Here is a 16,148-nt window from a genome sequence, read left to right on the forward strand (position 1 = left end):
TCTTTTCAGGGGATCGCTCTGAGGTGGTTTTTAAGTCTATTTCAGCTTTTGATGTTAGGAATTATTCTATTGAACATAACACTAATAAGGGACCTCTAGTTTTTATGTTCACATATGTTTTAACAGCAGGTTGGATAGTATGCTTATTTTGTGTGAATCCTGCCTCAAGTCGCAAAGGATATGAAGAGATTATGGAAAGTTGAATTTTAAAATTAATTATTTCAATTAAATGGCTTGTACAGGCTATGCTAACCAGTTTCAACCTGTAAATCTAACATCTGGTAATTTGCAAAAATGGCAGCATCTCTTACAGATAGCTGACAGGACTCCATGTATCTGTCCATTTCATTCATTGTCACCTCATACTTGCCATTCAGCTGAAATTTTAACTCACCAGACAGTGTATTTTATATTCTGTTGTTAGAGACTGTAAGTTAAACTTTATTTTCAGGCTTTGCCAACTTGTGATAATGTGGATTTACACAATACCTGTCACTTACACAGAGTGAAGGCAGCCATTTTGTCAACTGAACCACTTTTCATGATATAGCAGCTTGTGAATTAACTAGAAAGTCCTGTATGGGTAATGACCAAGAATTACCTCAGCAATGTCTCTTGTTTCTTGTAATGAGTATTATTAGTTCATCCCATAATGTTTCTATTGTATTTGCTGACAGACTTTTAAGGCAATGACAAGGCACCTGATAGTTATTTGCTTTAGTTGTATGCTCTATCCAACTTTTGGTTTTATTGCTGGGTATGTTTATAGTTACCACTGCACCCCCATTCTTTAACATTAAGCTAGTTCTCTTGCATTCCTTATTTATACAGTGTAGTACACTGTTCTCGATCTCACTAAGCCACCAAGAAAGTGTTTTTAGAAATAGTAGCATTTCTTCATATAATGCATAATCCTTTAGCAGGTAGAGCAGGTTGTATCAGAATACAGTTACTGTGAAGGGACACAGGTGCTTAATTGGGTGGAAAGGTAGAAGATGTTCATTTAGATGTTGTTTACCGACATTGCATTTAGATGTGAGCTTGAACTAGACAGATAAAATCTAATTGCTGATTAGTTCATTGCAACATCTTACCCTAATTGCATTGTTATTATATCAGTCCTAGTATGTGCCATTGTGCATGTTTTGTAGTCAGTGGTGACTGATGGGCCTTTGAAATGTATGGTATCCAGTTTTTACCCTTTTCCTTTTTCCGTCATTTTTAAACTTTTATCAAATGTCTCTTCTACTTCCATTTCCGACTTTGGTTCTTGGTTTCTCCATTGACAATCATACTATTTCTTCTTGTTAACTTTATGTACCGTATTGATGAACCCTTGGTACGCTGTACTTCTGAATTGCTTTACCTGGCCCCCGTAAATATTCATTTATACTTTAAGATGACTACGTTGCACCACTTAAAACACACTTGTTTCTGCACCACTTGCACCCACTTTTCCCTGTCTGAGCTCTCCTTACATTTGTAACAACATCACTATGTCTCATGAGTCTCACCATGTGACTTCATATCTAAACTGAAAGTCCAACATCAGGTTAGCTGGCGCTGAGACAAAGCCTAATGTGACTGTGTTTATTACATTCACCTGTGGATGTTTCCCCCTCATTAGATTTTATGGTCCTTGGCGCAAGGACCTCTTTCCTATTGCATTCAAGTGTACGTTATTGCTGTTGCTTCCAGTTTTATTGTCATGTTTGACAAGTACGCTATGTAGTGCCACATTAATAATCTATGAACATACACACACTATATGGACAAAAGTATTTGGCCATACCTGTTAATTATTGAATTGAGGTGTTTCAATCAGACCTGTTGCCAGAGGTGTATAAAATCAAGCACTTAGCCATGCAGTCTCCATTTGCAAACATTTATGATACAAAATGGGTCGTTTTGAAGAGCTCAGTGAGTTCAAGCGTGGTGATAGGATGCCACCTTTGCAATAAGATGGTTTGTGAAATTTCATCCCTGCTGGATATTCCACGGTCAATTGTAAGTGGTATTATTAGAAAGTGGAAGCGTTTTGGAACACAAGCAACTTGGCCACGAAGCGGAAAGCCACAAAAAATCACAGAGCGGGATCAACGACTGCCAAGGCGCATGGTGCATAAAAGTCGCCAACGCTCTGCTGATTCCATAGCTGAAGAGTTCCGAACTTCCACTGGTATTAATGTAAGCACAAAAACTGTGCGGCTGGAGCTTAATGGAGTCGGTTTCCATGGCCAAGTAGCTGCATGCAAGCCTCACATCACCAAGACCAATGCCAAGCGTCGGATATAGTGGTGTAAAGCATACCAACACTAGACTGTGGAGCAGTGGAAACGTGTTCTGTGGAGTGACGACTCGCACTTCTCTGTTTGGCAGTCAGATGGGCGAGTCTGGGTTTGGCAGATGCCGGGAGAACGTTACCTGCCTAACTGCATTATGACAATTGTGAAGTTTTGTGGAGGAGGGATAATGGTATGGGGCTGTTTTTCAGGGTTTAGGCTAGGCCCCTTATCTCCAGTGAAGGGCAATCTTAATTCTTCAATATACCAAGTGATTTTTGACAATGCTATGCTTCCAGCTTTGTGGCAACAGTTTGGATAAGGCCCTTTTCTATTCCAACATGACTGTGCCCCAGTGCACAAAGCAAGGACTACAAAGACATGGTTTGATGAGTTCGGTGGAAGAACTTGACTGGCCCGCACATAGACCTGACCTCAACCCCATCAAACTTCTTTGGGATGAACTGGAACGGAGATTGCTAGCTAGGTCTTCTCGTCAAACATCAGTGGCTGAGCTCATAAATGGTTTACAGTATGAATGGGCACAAATTCCCACAGAAACACTCCAACATCTTGTGGAAAGCCTTCCAAGAAGAGTGGAAACGGTTATCGCTGTAAAAGTGGGGCCAACTTCATATTAAAGTATATGTATTTAAATACAATGTCATTACAGTACATGCTGGTGTACCATATAGTGTATTTACCATGAAGAATTGGTAGGCTAGAAGTTTACCATCCGTAACCAAACTAGTTTTTTCTCTAAATACAAATATTTATACCAAGTTTCTTTATGGATTGAGATATTATTCCGAAATGTTTCATGGGAATGTTTCTTTCTATTTCAGAACCGCATCGGCGCTGTTACCCAACTGCATTATGAACTTGGGAAGGTGCTATGTGATGTTCATGCATTCGATGGCGTTGTCCTAGCTGGGTAAGTACAGTAATAGGTAATAAAATATGACCATATTAAGCAAACTATTTTATATCAATTACATGATAAAGTAATTTTGGTTAATAATATCAAACATTGTTTTTAAACATGCATGAGTATATAATCCTTGCTCTGATATGTCTAATCAGCCAACAGTTTGTGCCTCATTCTTTATACCCTCTCATATGCTAAATTATAATGTGATTGTAGCAGCAGAAATGAGTCCTACAATGTGTTCTATTGCTATGAACTGGATAGACAATCTGTTATCTCCGCAATTTATAATTAAAATATCGCTGGAGCAGCTGAGTGATACAAACAGGTGAATGTATTGATACTGGCTAGTGGAGGTTAGAGTAGTCCTACTGATTCGCGGGACCAGTAGTGGTGGATCTGCACATGCATGATACTGCTATTTTTTCATTCAATATATCCTGCTATCGCCATCCTGAGTACACATACCAACACCGTCCTGGTTAAATCGGCTTTCCCATTTTTTTCTCCGCTTAATAAATAGAGCCATGTGTGTTACTTTTTCTTGACCAACTAAACAGACTTATGTTCCGACTTTTCTACACAACTTTATTTGCTCAGTTATTCATTAAAGGGTATTGCTCAAATGTTCAAAAGTTCACATGCTTATAGATGAATCCATTCTTAGCACTATGAGCTAGTTAGTGCTCATTAACAAATGTCTTATGTGTGAACATTTATGTAAATGCAATATAGGTTGCTTCAACTGATTTTGTTTCATAGTTAAAATATTTTCCATGCTAAAATGGTAACAATATGCTTTAGAGTATTTAATCAATATGTCCTGCATAGTTTGTGTGTTTTACCCCAGCTGAAGCAATCCACGGTGAAACACTTTTCGACTGCAAGTAAACAGAGCCTGTTTATTGAGTACCAACAGCAAACAGAGGAGGCAAGTACATCAGATGTCTCTCTCCTTGGCTTTATTTACCAAACTGGACATATGCCTTTGTCATCACTGCTCCGGGACATCATCGACACGGCTTTATATTCATTTTATTCCTGTAGAGGGGCGTGAACATGATGCACAATTACAAATGTAGGATATATTCACTCTGTTTAACTCTAATTACAGCTCTGAACATTAGGCAGCACATTCATAACAAACAGAATGTGACAGTGGTGTGTAATCACTGAAAGCCTTTTTCCAGGGTGTGGGTTTTTTGCAATGAATATAGTAGCATCTTTTGCATGTAGGTACTGTAGTTTAGTTATGTAGCTTGCTGAGATATATAGCTCGCTCTTATTTATCTCAGTATGTAGTTTTCCTGGTGGCACCCCTGAGTCTGCTACAAGTTTTACAATACCCATTGTTACGTGTTGAGTAGATAGGTATATAGAGGATGTGGCTGTGTGTATTTGTTAGGTGTGACAAAAACCTATGGTGCTGAGAGCAAGTACTAATGTTGGTAGCGTGCAACTATGTGATGGCATGTGGCTGGTATGATAGCATGCAGCTGTATATTCTGGAAATGGGAATATATATGCTGCATATAGAGCTATACATTATACCAGACTCTGCCTTGCACAGTATTTAATTTTTTTGCTACAACATGCATGCTAATTATTTACTCTTTCACTGTACCCTTCACAGTTAGCGTTTCCGGTCTTGCAATCTAGGAGTCCTCAAAACCCTCAAAATTTCAGCTGTTGTTTCGAGCCAGAGACTAAAAAAAGATAGCTGTGAATCTCTGTCTGTAGCTTAAGTACAATCGGTGTCATCATCATCATTTATTTATATAGCGCCACTAATTCCGCAGCGCTGTACAGAGAACTCATTCACATCAGTCCCTGCCCCATTGGAGCTTACAGTCTAAATTCCCTAATAAGACACACACTCACACACAGCCATAGACAGAGAGGGAGACAAACAGACAGAGAGGGAGAGACTAGGGTCAATTTTGATAGCAGCCAATTAACCTACCGGTATGTTTTTGGAGTGTGGGAGGAAACCGGAGCACCTGGAGGAAAACCCACGCAAACACAGGGAGAACATACAAACTCCACACAGATAAGGACATGGTCGGGAATCGAACTCATGACCGCAGTGCTGTGAGGCAGAAGTGCTAACCACTAGGCCACTGTGCTGCCCACAAAAAAAAAAAAAAAAAAGGTGTCCTAGTATAGCACATTGTAATGAGCTGGAGGTGTGTGGGGAGGTCAGCACCAAGCAAATTTTTAAGGCTGTTGGCATAACCGCGTACTGACAGAATATTTGCAGAATGCAGAACTTTCAGCAGAGGTAGTTAGTGCTGAGCTTTGGTTACAAGACAAGTATGTATAGCTAGGGTTTGACAGGGTATTTCATTAGGGAAAATAAGTTTTAACTGGATAAACCCATTTATTGGATATACAGAGCCATGCATTATTCGCCAATTGTCATAGTTTGTAACCCAGTGCTTGACAGGTAGTGCCATATGGTAGATGCCACAGCTAATGATGTCTCAGCAATTGCATCTAATGATTGGCACTGACAAAATAATATTCACAGTTGTCTGTCTGCAGGAACCAGAACATGCATTGTGTCCTGTCATCTCAGATCTATTCTCTTGAAAGTGTTGCTGCATCTACAACTGCATTTGCATTGCACATGTAGCCACATTCATATGAATACAGAGCTATATTTGTAGAATAACTTGTCCAGTATCCTCACTTTATTTTTCTTTGTTAAAAGGAGAAATACATCTTATTTCTTCATTTTTATTAATGGACTATGAAGTACAGTGAATGAAGTTGTTGAGAAGCAAAATTTTAGCAAAAATAAAATGTCAAGTTCATGTTTGTGTCACTGATTGATAGATTTGGAATCTGTTGGTATAGATTCTCTCTATCAATGCAAGAATCTTGCACATCACCATTATCCAGGGTCTGACTCCCTCAGCTAAAGAAAACAGTAGTAGCTACTTAATGATAACATGACTACCTTTTGTTTTACAGCATAGAGAAAAGTAATAGGTCATTAATGCTTTTGTGAAAATTGTCTCTCCTCATACAATCATTAACAGCTATCCCCTCCCCTGGGCTCATATATATTTCAATATAACATTAACATTTAGATGATTAGTGTCATTTTAGGTGTCTGTGCGTTCTGGGCCTCATGTTGGATGTATGCATATGTTTTTTGCATATAATATGCATTCCTGTATCACACAAGCATAAACAGTATGTACACTTACGTCCATATGCAGATTGGGTTGCATCCAGCTAGGTACACTACAGAATTTTTCTGCCGATGTGTTATTTTTAACGGTTTTATCAACGACTGATAAAACATAAAAAGATTCCCAGTCAGCATGCTGATTCATGTATATACATTATACATGTTTTACATGATTTAGCTTCAGATCTGTGCTCTTCATCTATCATAACCATCGGCTGAATAGATCATGACTCTGTAAACTCTATTAAGATCCTGATCGTGATTGCATACACACTGCAGAATTGGAACGACATTGTTCCATTGCTGAACGAGATTTTCAAGTCAATTTGCAAATGTCGAGCAACGATTTCATGTGCTTTGGAGCGATAATCATTCATCGTTCCATGGTACACACAACTATGAAGTCGGGCCAATCAGTCGTTTATCGCCCGATTGACCTGATCACCTTCTGAATACACTGTAGTGTGTACCTAGCCTTACAATTGCTACTCTTGGAGAGCTGGAATGGGGGAAGGAAGGGGCGTGCAAGTATAGGCTAACCACAGGAAAGGTGTGTTCTCATAAATGTGACTGTCAGACCTGGACATAGGCAGATATGTACCTGTTGGGAGGCATATTTTTTGCAGGAGCTGGAGAGATGGTGCAAAATACGCACTATGGATGAAAATGATAATTAGCTAGCTGATTATTATTGGTCTTATTGGTTAGCTGAGTGTGATCGTGCTTAATTGATTTGTGTTGTGGCTATATGATATGTGTGTGTCTGCATTTTTTACTTTTGATCTTTACAACCATTGAAAGAAGCTCAAGATTCTGATTCACGCATACGCGGTAAGGCGACAGGTGTGGGGCTGTGTGTATATTGTATATAACTATATCATTGTTTAAGTGTAATCGGCGTATTTACCTTCTGACACTGCAAGCACAGACTATTAGAAAACATAATTGTTTGGCTCCCACAAGGTGAACAACATTTTGGGGCATATTCAATTAGGGTTCCTGTCAGCGGTAACGCGCATTACCGCGGAAAGTGCGCACTATTGCCGGTAATACGGTACCGCAATAACGCAGATTTTCGTACGCAACCCTATGGGCTGTGAGCGAAAATCCACGTTATTCCGGTACCGTGGATTAAGTTTGCGGCCCGTTGCGGCGCAATCCCGCGGACTGGAATCATAATTGAATATATGCCCCTTTGATTTTTGGGGGGTATTGCAATCATACTAAGACTGCAAGCATGGACAATAAGGAAAGGTCTTTTTCCTTAAAGCTGTACTCAAGAAATAACCACAAGTTATTAGGTCTCTGTATAAAAATGGTATTCTTTCAACAATATTTAATGGCTTTAGTATCATTATAACCTCAGGAAACTGTAACTGTAATGTTCAGCAATCTGACCTGCAGTACACCAGAAAGATCTGCAAGACTGACTTGTTGACTATAGTGTGTGGTAGGTCATTAATTAATTGTAAGTGCGTCCCACAAAGTACACAATGCCACAATTTTAGTTGCGTGAAAAATGGTAGAAACAATACTCCAATTATACAAGCTGCTGACTCTGCAGTACCCTACTGATATGCAACATTCTGTATGGAGACATTAAATACACTAGGGACATTAAATGTATCTACTCCGAGCTAGTTACACTTGATTGGTCTGCGGAATACACCCTGCTTTTAATCTTCACATGGGCGTACATTGTGCTGCCCGCCTATGCAGAGGGGGACACAAGTACGCTTCATTGACACCTGGCGTCAACCTAGTGCATATACGACCATTGCAGACCTGGGGGTAAATGTATCAATATGCGGGTTCTTCAACACCCGCGTGTTCAGCCTCTTTCGCGATTAAATTTCAAGTGGCGCTGCATTGTAAAGGGAAGTTAACCCTTTACAATGCAGCGCCGCTTGAAATTTAATCGCGGAAGAGGCTGAACACGCGGGTGTTGAAGAACCCGCATATTGATACATTTACCCCCTGGTTGGGTCTTCAAATGCGTCCGACTAAGCTTTTCCCATAAAATGTGTCCACCTCTATGTCCCAAATTGGACATATTAAGTTCATTGGGTTGAGGGATTTGCTGTGTGTTCCAATGACAATTTAAACTAAACTTTTTTAAATAGGAAATATTAAAGATTATGACTGTTTCAATGGGTGGTCAGGCATGCAAGAAATGTAATTAATTGGGGTCCATAGCTCACAGTAAGAGACCACCATCATTTTAATTTGTCATCGGGCATCATGTATAGCTGTCATGTATAAATATTAAAACTTTTCTATGAACTATCATTTCAGGTTTATTCAAAAGTTTCACCCCCCAGCTCTTGTTTTCCTCCATGTGTAAGAGAAGTCTTGTCCAGATAGACAATTATTCTACCATTATTGCATAATAATTTGGACTCTAGTTCCACTGCTCAATTTAGTGATCTATAAATTATGTACAGTTCAGAACCAATTAGATTGTAGGCTCCAATTGACCTTTCAAGTAGCCTAGCTAGGGTGTGCACCCCCTGCGACTGTTGACTGTATTATTAAATATAATGTCACCTACCACTATATTTGACATCCTTCCACTTTCTGTATAATTGACTCTTAATAATGAACTTGCTGCACTTGTTGTTCCCTAGTGTTACCAGCGAATGCTCTGCATCTATATATAGTGAAAGTGTTGAGATTGAGGAAAGGCTTTCCAGATACACCAGTATATCTGCTAGTTGAGTCTTGCTTAACCTCTTGTAAATAAGTAAAGTTAAGTGACTCCGTGAACTTGGTGGACATAATCGAATAAATGGAGCGCTACCGCTTTTCCCACAAACACTTCCAGTAATATAGAGCACAAGTTAGAGGTATTTCAGAATCTAGAGCTGGTAATGCTATTGGGAGTATATATATTGGGAATGATTGAGAGATAACCGTAAATGTATTATTTACATAGCATGGGCATGATGAATCTGTAGAGTACAGCATCAGTCACTGTTTTAAAGATAAAATTAAAGATTGATGTCAATTACATAAACCTAATGGCAGCTAAGGTGCAGATAACTTAAGTAGGAATGTCTGTTATATGTCAAGTGGTGAGTAACATCGTAGATGGCCGCTAGCAGCATGTTGCTTGTCCCCACCACAACTGTACTTTTTCCTAATAATACTTATCTATAATTACCACCAGGTTCTAGTGCTGGCAAACAAAGCAAAAACTTTGTTTGTCTGAGAGGCATGCTCTGGTATCAGTAACTGATGTGGGGTGCTGGTGTGATGCTGCCATTTGGTGGTTCTTGGGGTAACTCTTGGTAAGTTAACTCTCAATTTAAAAACACACATGTATGACCCAAAAATAGGGACTCTCATTGATAAGAGTTAGGACCACCCTATTTGCAGAGGCGCCGTGATGTGGCGGGTGGCTTATCATGCATTTGCAAATGTGTGTAACTAAGAATTCTGCATTTTTATGTACAAGTTGAAATAGTGGTGTGCTGGTGGATTTTTCTGTATTTGCTCCTTTCGGGTTCTAGTACTGGTCCATATAGCGGTAGACCGAATACCAGTTAACTGAATCACAAGTTTCAAGCTTTTGTAAACCATGTATAGCATTGTATGTCTCTTTGATAAACTTTTACATCTTTTTAGGAAGCATATTACACTACCCATAATTACCAGTCCTTCGCTTGCATGTGTATGGTCTGAGAACTCAATGCTGACTTGTACTATTTTGCAGAACAAGGACATTTTTCCATTTCCATATGTGAATTTTGTAATCAAATAATGAAAGTAACTACCTGCTAAATCAATTGAGAAACACTGTCAGAGAATGTTTAACATGTAACAAATAAGAACATTCTGTTTTTTAACCACATCATTAATGTCTTAGAAGTATAGAATCATCAGGATCTTAGATTTGCTTATTGGTTTAGTGCAGTTGTAGCTGTTCTTCAGAAGCTACTTCTCCTCCCGAGATTATATTCAGATAGTGCGTTGTGTGAATATAATAGCAATGTGTTTCTACGGAGAGGCTGAGAGATGGAGAATCTTGTGTTGATCATTAAAGTTTCATCAGGCGGTTACGATGCTTGTTTTCTCGGTCAGACCTCCAATCCCTTTTCATTTGAGACACAGTTGGCTGCGGTTACCTCACTCCCAATCAATGTTGTATACACTGGCCTTTCTACAGTTACATCTCCCGCAGGATCTCCTTAAAGCCACAGGGCTTTATGTCTCTCAAACGGAGAACTTGATCTGTTTCTTGTGTGAGTTCACTTTGGGACATGAGTCCTGTGCCTCCCTAAGAGTCACAGTCGCTGTATTAGTAATCCGTTTCACTTATATATACTGTATATATATATTTTTTATTATTTTTTTATTATTGTAGTACATGTAGTGTGATGTATTCTTAGAGTAGGTGAGTGATTTTTAAGTTTATATTACAGAAATACAAATATCATCCTGTTACCCATATTCTGTATTTAGTATATTCACATTTGTTTTCATATCTTTGTAGTTAATAGAAGTACAGCTGTATAGTGTGCAGGCTAAGAAAGTTGTCAGGTGTTATACCATCCACCTGCCTAATTGTTTTAAAATGTGTTTCCCGCACTAGCTGTCTCATCTGTCCTTCCATATGCTTGTCTTATTTTCAAAGACATGACATCACCATTAAAAGATCATATTACTAAACAAAGAAAAGGTTCCAGTTACAGTAAGTGTTCGGTGAATGCTGACAACCTCACCCTAAAGCATAGGAGGGGCAGAGAGAGGGAGAAAGATTGTAAGATATCTATATAGAAACCCATGGAGTCATCCGCACCTGACCCTTCGCTATCTCTTTCAAAGGCGCTTTGAAATGTCTTGGGGGTTTAGTAATGTGAGAAGTCAGTTACCTCAACTCAGAGGGGTGGTAGATATTTGCAATTGGAGTCCGTATGTAAAGGTTACCTTGGTACAAAGCTGGCCAAATCGCATGTTCCTGTAAATGAAATAAATTACCTGTATCTCTTCTATTGCCTATAAATGGCATTTTTACTGGTCCTCTTTAAAGTGGTGCAAAGGAGCATTTGCCTTCTACACAGCAGAACAGGGGTTCCAACATTATTGGTGGAATATTTCCTCAAAGAGCTTCCAAGTCGGATTATAATCTCTTACTTCAACTAAAGTGACCTAAGTAGTCCGAAGATCTCCGGGGTAAAGTGAAAAATAACTAAATGCTACCTTCCAATTCAGACGAGCAGTCTTAGTCCTAAAGTTTATACTAAGGCCAATTACCCACTGGCGTTAAACATCATGCTTTTACTTACATTTTCAGCTGTAGTAAACTGGCATCTTATTTGGTGTCAGTAACCTCCTACTCTCTTGAGCATACTGTCCGTAGCGTGGTCCTAAACCTGGATTCTAAAGAGCTGAGAAACCATCATACACCATTATTTGCCCCACTAAAAACACACACACACAAATCCATTTATTTCCAAGTATTGATTGCATTGTTTAAAAACCTGATATCTTTTAGTTACAGCGCAATGTATCCCTCATGTTTTGAGGTATATAGTCCTCTAATATTTGCCTTGGGCTCATTAGGGACTATAACCATTAGTTAACATTTCTGACTCTAGAGTAAACATTTGTTTGTTTACTAGCTATATACTTTCTAGCTTTACCAACTGCCCCTTCCAATTTCTACTGCTGTGCTTTACAAGTGCTTCTTCAGTATTTTACAGTTAAAGATGCTTCCTGCCACTGTAACTTGCACAGAATAGCTTGACAGGGTAATTATTCTATTGTTATCTAGTTTAGTTACTAGTTTAGTTTTGAATAGTAGTTTATACGTCTATATCTAGGTAATTGTGTACTTTTTTTTTTATTAGGGCTTATTACAAAGTTTAGTAAATATACCCCATGGAGCCTCACACAAGCGCTGTTTGCTTTGCATCAAATTCAACTTTTCCTACAGTGCTCACAAACATCAGCACTTACTAACATATAATGAAGTTCTATTAAGTACACCATACTGCAGGTAGGTTTTCAGAACACGCATCCCTGTAAACAGTGAGGGCAAACCACAGGGGTTCATCTACTCTAACAGGCATTGTTTTTCAGTGCCCCAGTGTACATGGCCTTAAAATTGTTATTCCTCTGCCCCCTGGTTTATGAGGGAAAGTCACAACCATCCCTCCTCATTTAGGAAGCCCTCCTCACTTTAACTATTCAGACCTTTTGCTGAGCATGTTTGGGACTGTCTATTGGGGTCACTGTACCAAATGATCCTTTTAAAGTCATTGAACTCTGATCAATCTTATATTTGCACAAGCTTGTTCCCTTTTCTGTAAGTTTCTTGATTATACCTGGCACCCCCCCTTTGGACTTATTCTTTCATTTTTGTAGTATACATTAACAAGACACAAATCTTAAAAGGGGAACAAGCACAATATTTCTGAGATAAAGTGTGTGTATGTGAGAGAGAGGGAAGGCTTTTTATAACTTCCTTTAAAATAAATTCTTGCTTGGACCTTTATTTCACCTATTCACAATGTCTCTCAATGAGTCCTATTTTTTTTTTTACATTGTTTAAATTTATTTTTGCCCCTTTTTCAGATGTTATTAATATTGCTTGGGAGATTAGGACCCACATAAAGCTATTAAGTAATGTGAATTCAATATAAAATGTTTTTTTGGAAACAGAGATATGAGCCTATACATTTACAATGTCTGATATTTCCTGTCATATTAATAGGTAAGGTACTGTAAGCACAGCATTAGATATGTCGTCTTTTCTGCATCACGGTTCAGTACTAAAGCATTTAATACACTGAAATCATGCAATCATCACCACAACATTTGCCGAATATCTTTTTTTTTCTTATATATATATATATATATATATATATATATATATATATATATATATATATATATATATATATATATTTGTAAGTACGTACCCCTGTGTGAGTACAAGTAAAGGAAATGTGCTATATCTAATACTTGGTTTTTATTTGAGAATATGTATTTAAAAGAACCAATAAACTATGTCTATCTCCTGCACCTTTAAGGTGTTGTCTGCGGTAAATAGTAAAATGGATAAATATTTGCCCGCCAAGAGTGAGTGCCCAACGGCTGACAATTAGCCGGCCTGTCAGCACCACTTCTCCATCATTTGATTGTGGTTGGCATGAGACCTGGATGAAGACATCTGGGGCCCTGGAGGGAGATTGCGGCTATTTTTCTCCCACCACTGGACCTCTTTTGTACTGGATGATATCTGTCTGTGTGGTAGCCAGGCTGGCTTGAATGCTGGCATTATATTTTTCATATCCTGGACACTTCATCTTTGCTTTTTCAATGCCACTTCATTAGGGGCACAATCCAGCTCACAACTGCAGTCCTTTTTCACTTAAATGGCAGATATAGCGGGAACTGTTTCTCCAGTTCTCCCTTTACCACTATATTGTTGGTCAAGCTTTATCTCACATTGGAAGCATGGGACATGATGGGGACATTGCCAGGGTGACCCACTAGTTCCAGGAAATGCATTAGACAGATTCTGCTACCACGTTGCTCAGCTGTCACACAGCTACTCAGCTGCTATGTGTGTAGAAATACAGAACAGGACTGTCTCCTAATGAGGCATGTTAGAGAAACATTACCGACTGTGCCATATTACATCCCTGATTCCGAGCTGGGCTCTCTACTTCCAAAGTTTTTAAAAAAGGGAAAACACAACACTAATGTAGTATGAAAAGTGATTGATAGGAAAAAGTTGTGCCAGCGTTCTAACCATTTTACTATTCCTCTTGTCAGTGTGAACTTTGTATTTGTCATTTAAAAATATTAAAGGGAAGTGTCATCAAACCTTGGTACCTATTTGTACACATATTTTACAAAAATGTAGTGTACTAATGTTACTTTCTTTTTGTTGTTGATATATACAATAGTCCTAAGAGTTAAAGGGACATTATTCAGAAACTGTTTATGTTAGAACATTTTTGCTAAAGTTCTTCTTGCTGAATGAAAATGACTCCTGTATAAGAAATGTTTTATTCAAACACTATTATAGAGTGAAAAGGTAAGTATTCTACACTGTTCCACTGTGGCCTACATCTGATATGTTATTTCAGTATACTTTAGATACATGAACAGTCCTGCTGAAAGAGTGATCTTTTTAGCTGCAGAATTGCTCAGACGCAGAGAAATCCAGTTACACAGGTTTATTCTTGGGATGTTGTGCTATATTACATATTGGAAATGGTTATTAGAATGTGAATATTAAAATCAATTTTAAAAAAAAGTGCCCAGTTGTCCACCTAGTGCATTTATAAGTGCACATTGTGATTTTAATGGCTATTATTACATTGTTTGAAATGACCTAGAATTGGCAAGTGAAAGGAGACAATGTGTCCTATAGGAAGCATAGCGCAGCTCTGGATTACTGTCACTTCCTGACTACCTGTAAAAGTGGAGTCCTTTTGTGGGGAGGAAAATGCTGTAACCCCCACCTGACGGGAAGAAGGGAACGTCCCCCCTAAACACACATTCTCCACTTGATGTCACAATGCAGCATTTAATGTTTCTTAAATGACCCTAATGGAGTCTCTCCCAGTTGCCTAAAGTTATTGTAGGCTTTTATGGTCATCCGTTTTAAAGAACTTTTATCTATGGTAGAAAGGTTCAGGACTGTCTATCACTGTGTTCAGAGTTACTCTGCTCTAGAGCTTCTTTGTGGCTTTAATACATGCTTTTATCTCTTCCTGGGCATATGTATAATTTGACCAATCTCCATTGGTCACACTTTCACACCAAGGGGAGGCAGCCTTGTATCTCTTAACAGTCAGACACCAAGACAAAGGTCAGGACCAGAAGAAGAATCCTACTACTAGACATAGTAGTTCTTGTCTTGCCAGTTCATGTCTCTGCAGGCACTGTACTTCCAATCCCTGGAGGAGAAGCACACCAAATGGGAATTGATTTTAATGGAATCAATAAAGCATTAAGTTTTAATGATATTTTAGATAATATCAAATGTTCACAAAGTGCCCCACTTGGAACATTCTTTTCTTCTTCGGATTCCAATACATATACTTCCAATGTTCTGGGTGCACCACCAATTTATGATTTTAGTGTGATATTAAACTAATCGAGTAGTAAAATAAATGTAGGGGAAGTGAACACCGAGTGCGATGATACGTTCTTTTGTGTGTGTATTAACAGTTCATGTCTCTGCAGGCACTGTGCTTCCAATTGCTGGAGGAGAGTGCGAACACAGAAAAAACTAGTCTGTTAGTGTGCTATGTAAACAGGCAAAATGTCTTACACACATGTGTTTTACTGAATATTCATAAAACTAGTGAAAATATACATAAATATACAGTTTGGTTATTAATGAATTGCATCCATGATATTTCATAAGATTGGTGATCTAGAATTGTGTGCAGTGCTCTTATTCGATAGGACATCATGGTTATTGTTTGGCCAAGGTTAGTATTGTGCCATGTTTCATGATTTTTCAACCACTACATGAATGGTTCCTTTTAAATCTACAGTTTTATTTTATTTTGGTTGTGCAAGCCATGCAGCATCCTAGCTTTTTAATTAATACTAGCATTAATGTTCACTGTGCTAAATGACTTGAGTACATGTTGTTTACTGAACAATTAAAAAGATATAAAATACTAGAAAAATATTGTAAAGCTAAACCCTTCTTTCAAACAGTAATTCCATTTATTTTGTCGCCTCCATTTAAAAGATTGTCCACTCC

The 16,148-nt window shown here is 38.5% G+C and overlaps 1 protein-coding gene across 2 annotated transcripts in view; it reads left to right on the forward strand.

Annotated features, from left to right (window-relative positions):
• FBXW8 (F-box and WD repeat domain containing 8) overlaps positions 1–16,148 on the forward strand; it is an 87,765-nt gene that overhangs the window by 35,613 nt on the left and 36,004 nt on the right. For both annotated transcript variants that reach the window (XR_012678052.1, XM_075178514.1), the window contains exon 4: positions 3,128–3,216. Coding sequence is in view for 1 of the 2 variants with exons in the window: in XM_075178514.1 (XP_075034615.1) it covers positions 3,128–3,216 (89 nt within the window). In the remaining variant the exon portion in view is untranslated. The remainder of the gene's footprint in view (positions 1–3,127; positions 3,217–16,148) is intronic.

This window comes from Mixophyes fleayi, chromosome 1, assembly GCF_038048845.1.
Source record: "Mixophyes fleayi isolate aMixFle1 chromosome 1, aMixFle1.hap1, whole genome shotgun sequence".
Classification (NCBI taxonomy): domain Eukaryota; kingdom Metazoa; phylum Chordata; class Amphibia; order Anura; family Limnodynastidae; genus Mixophyes; species Mixophyes fleayi.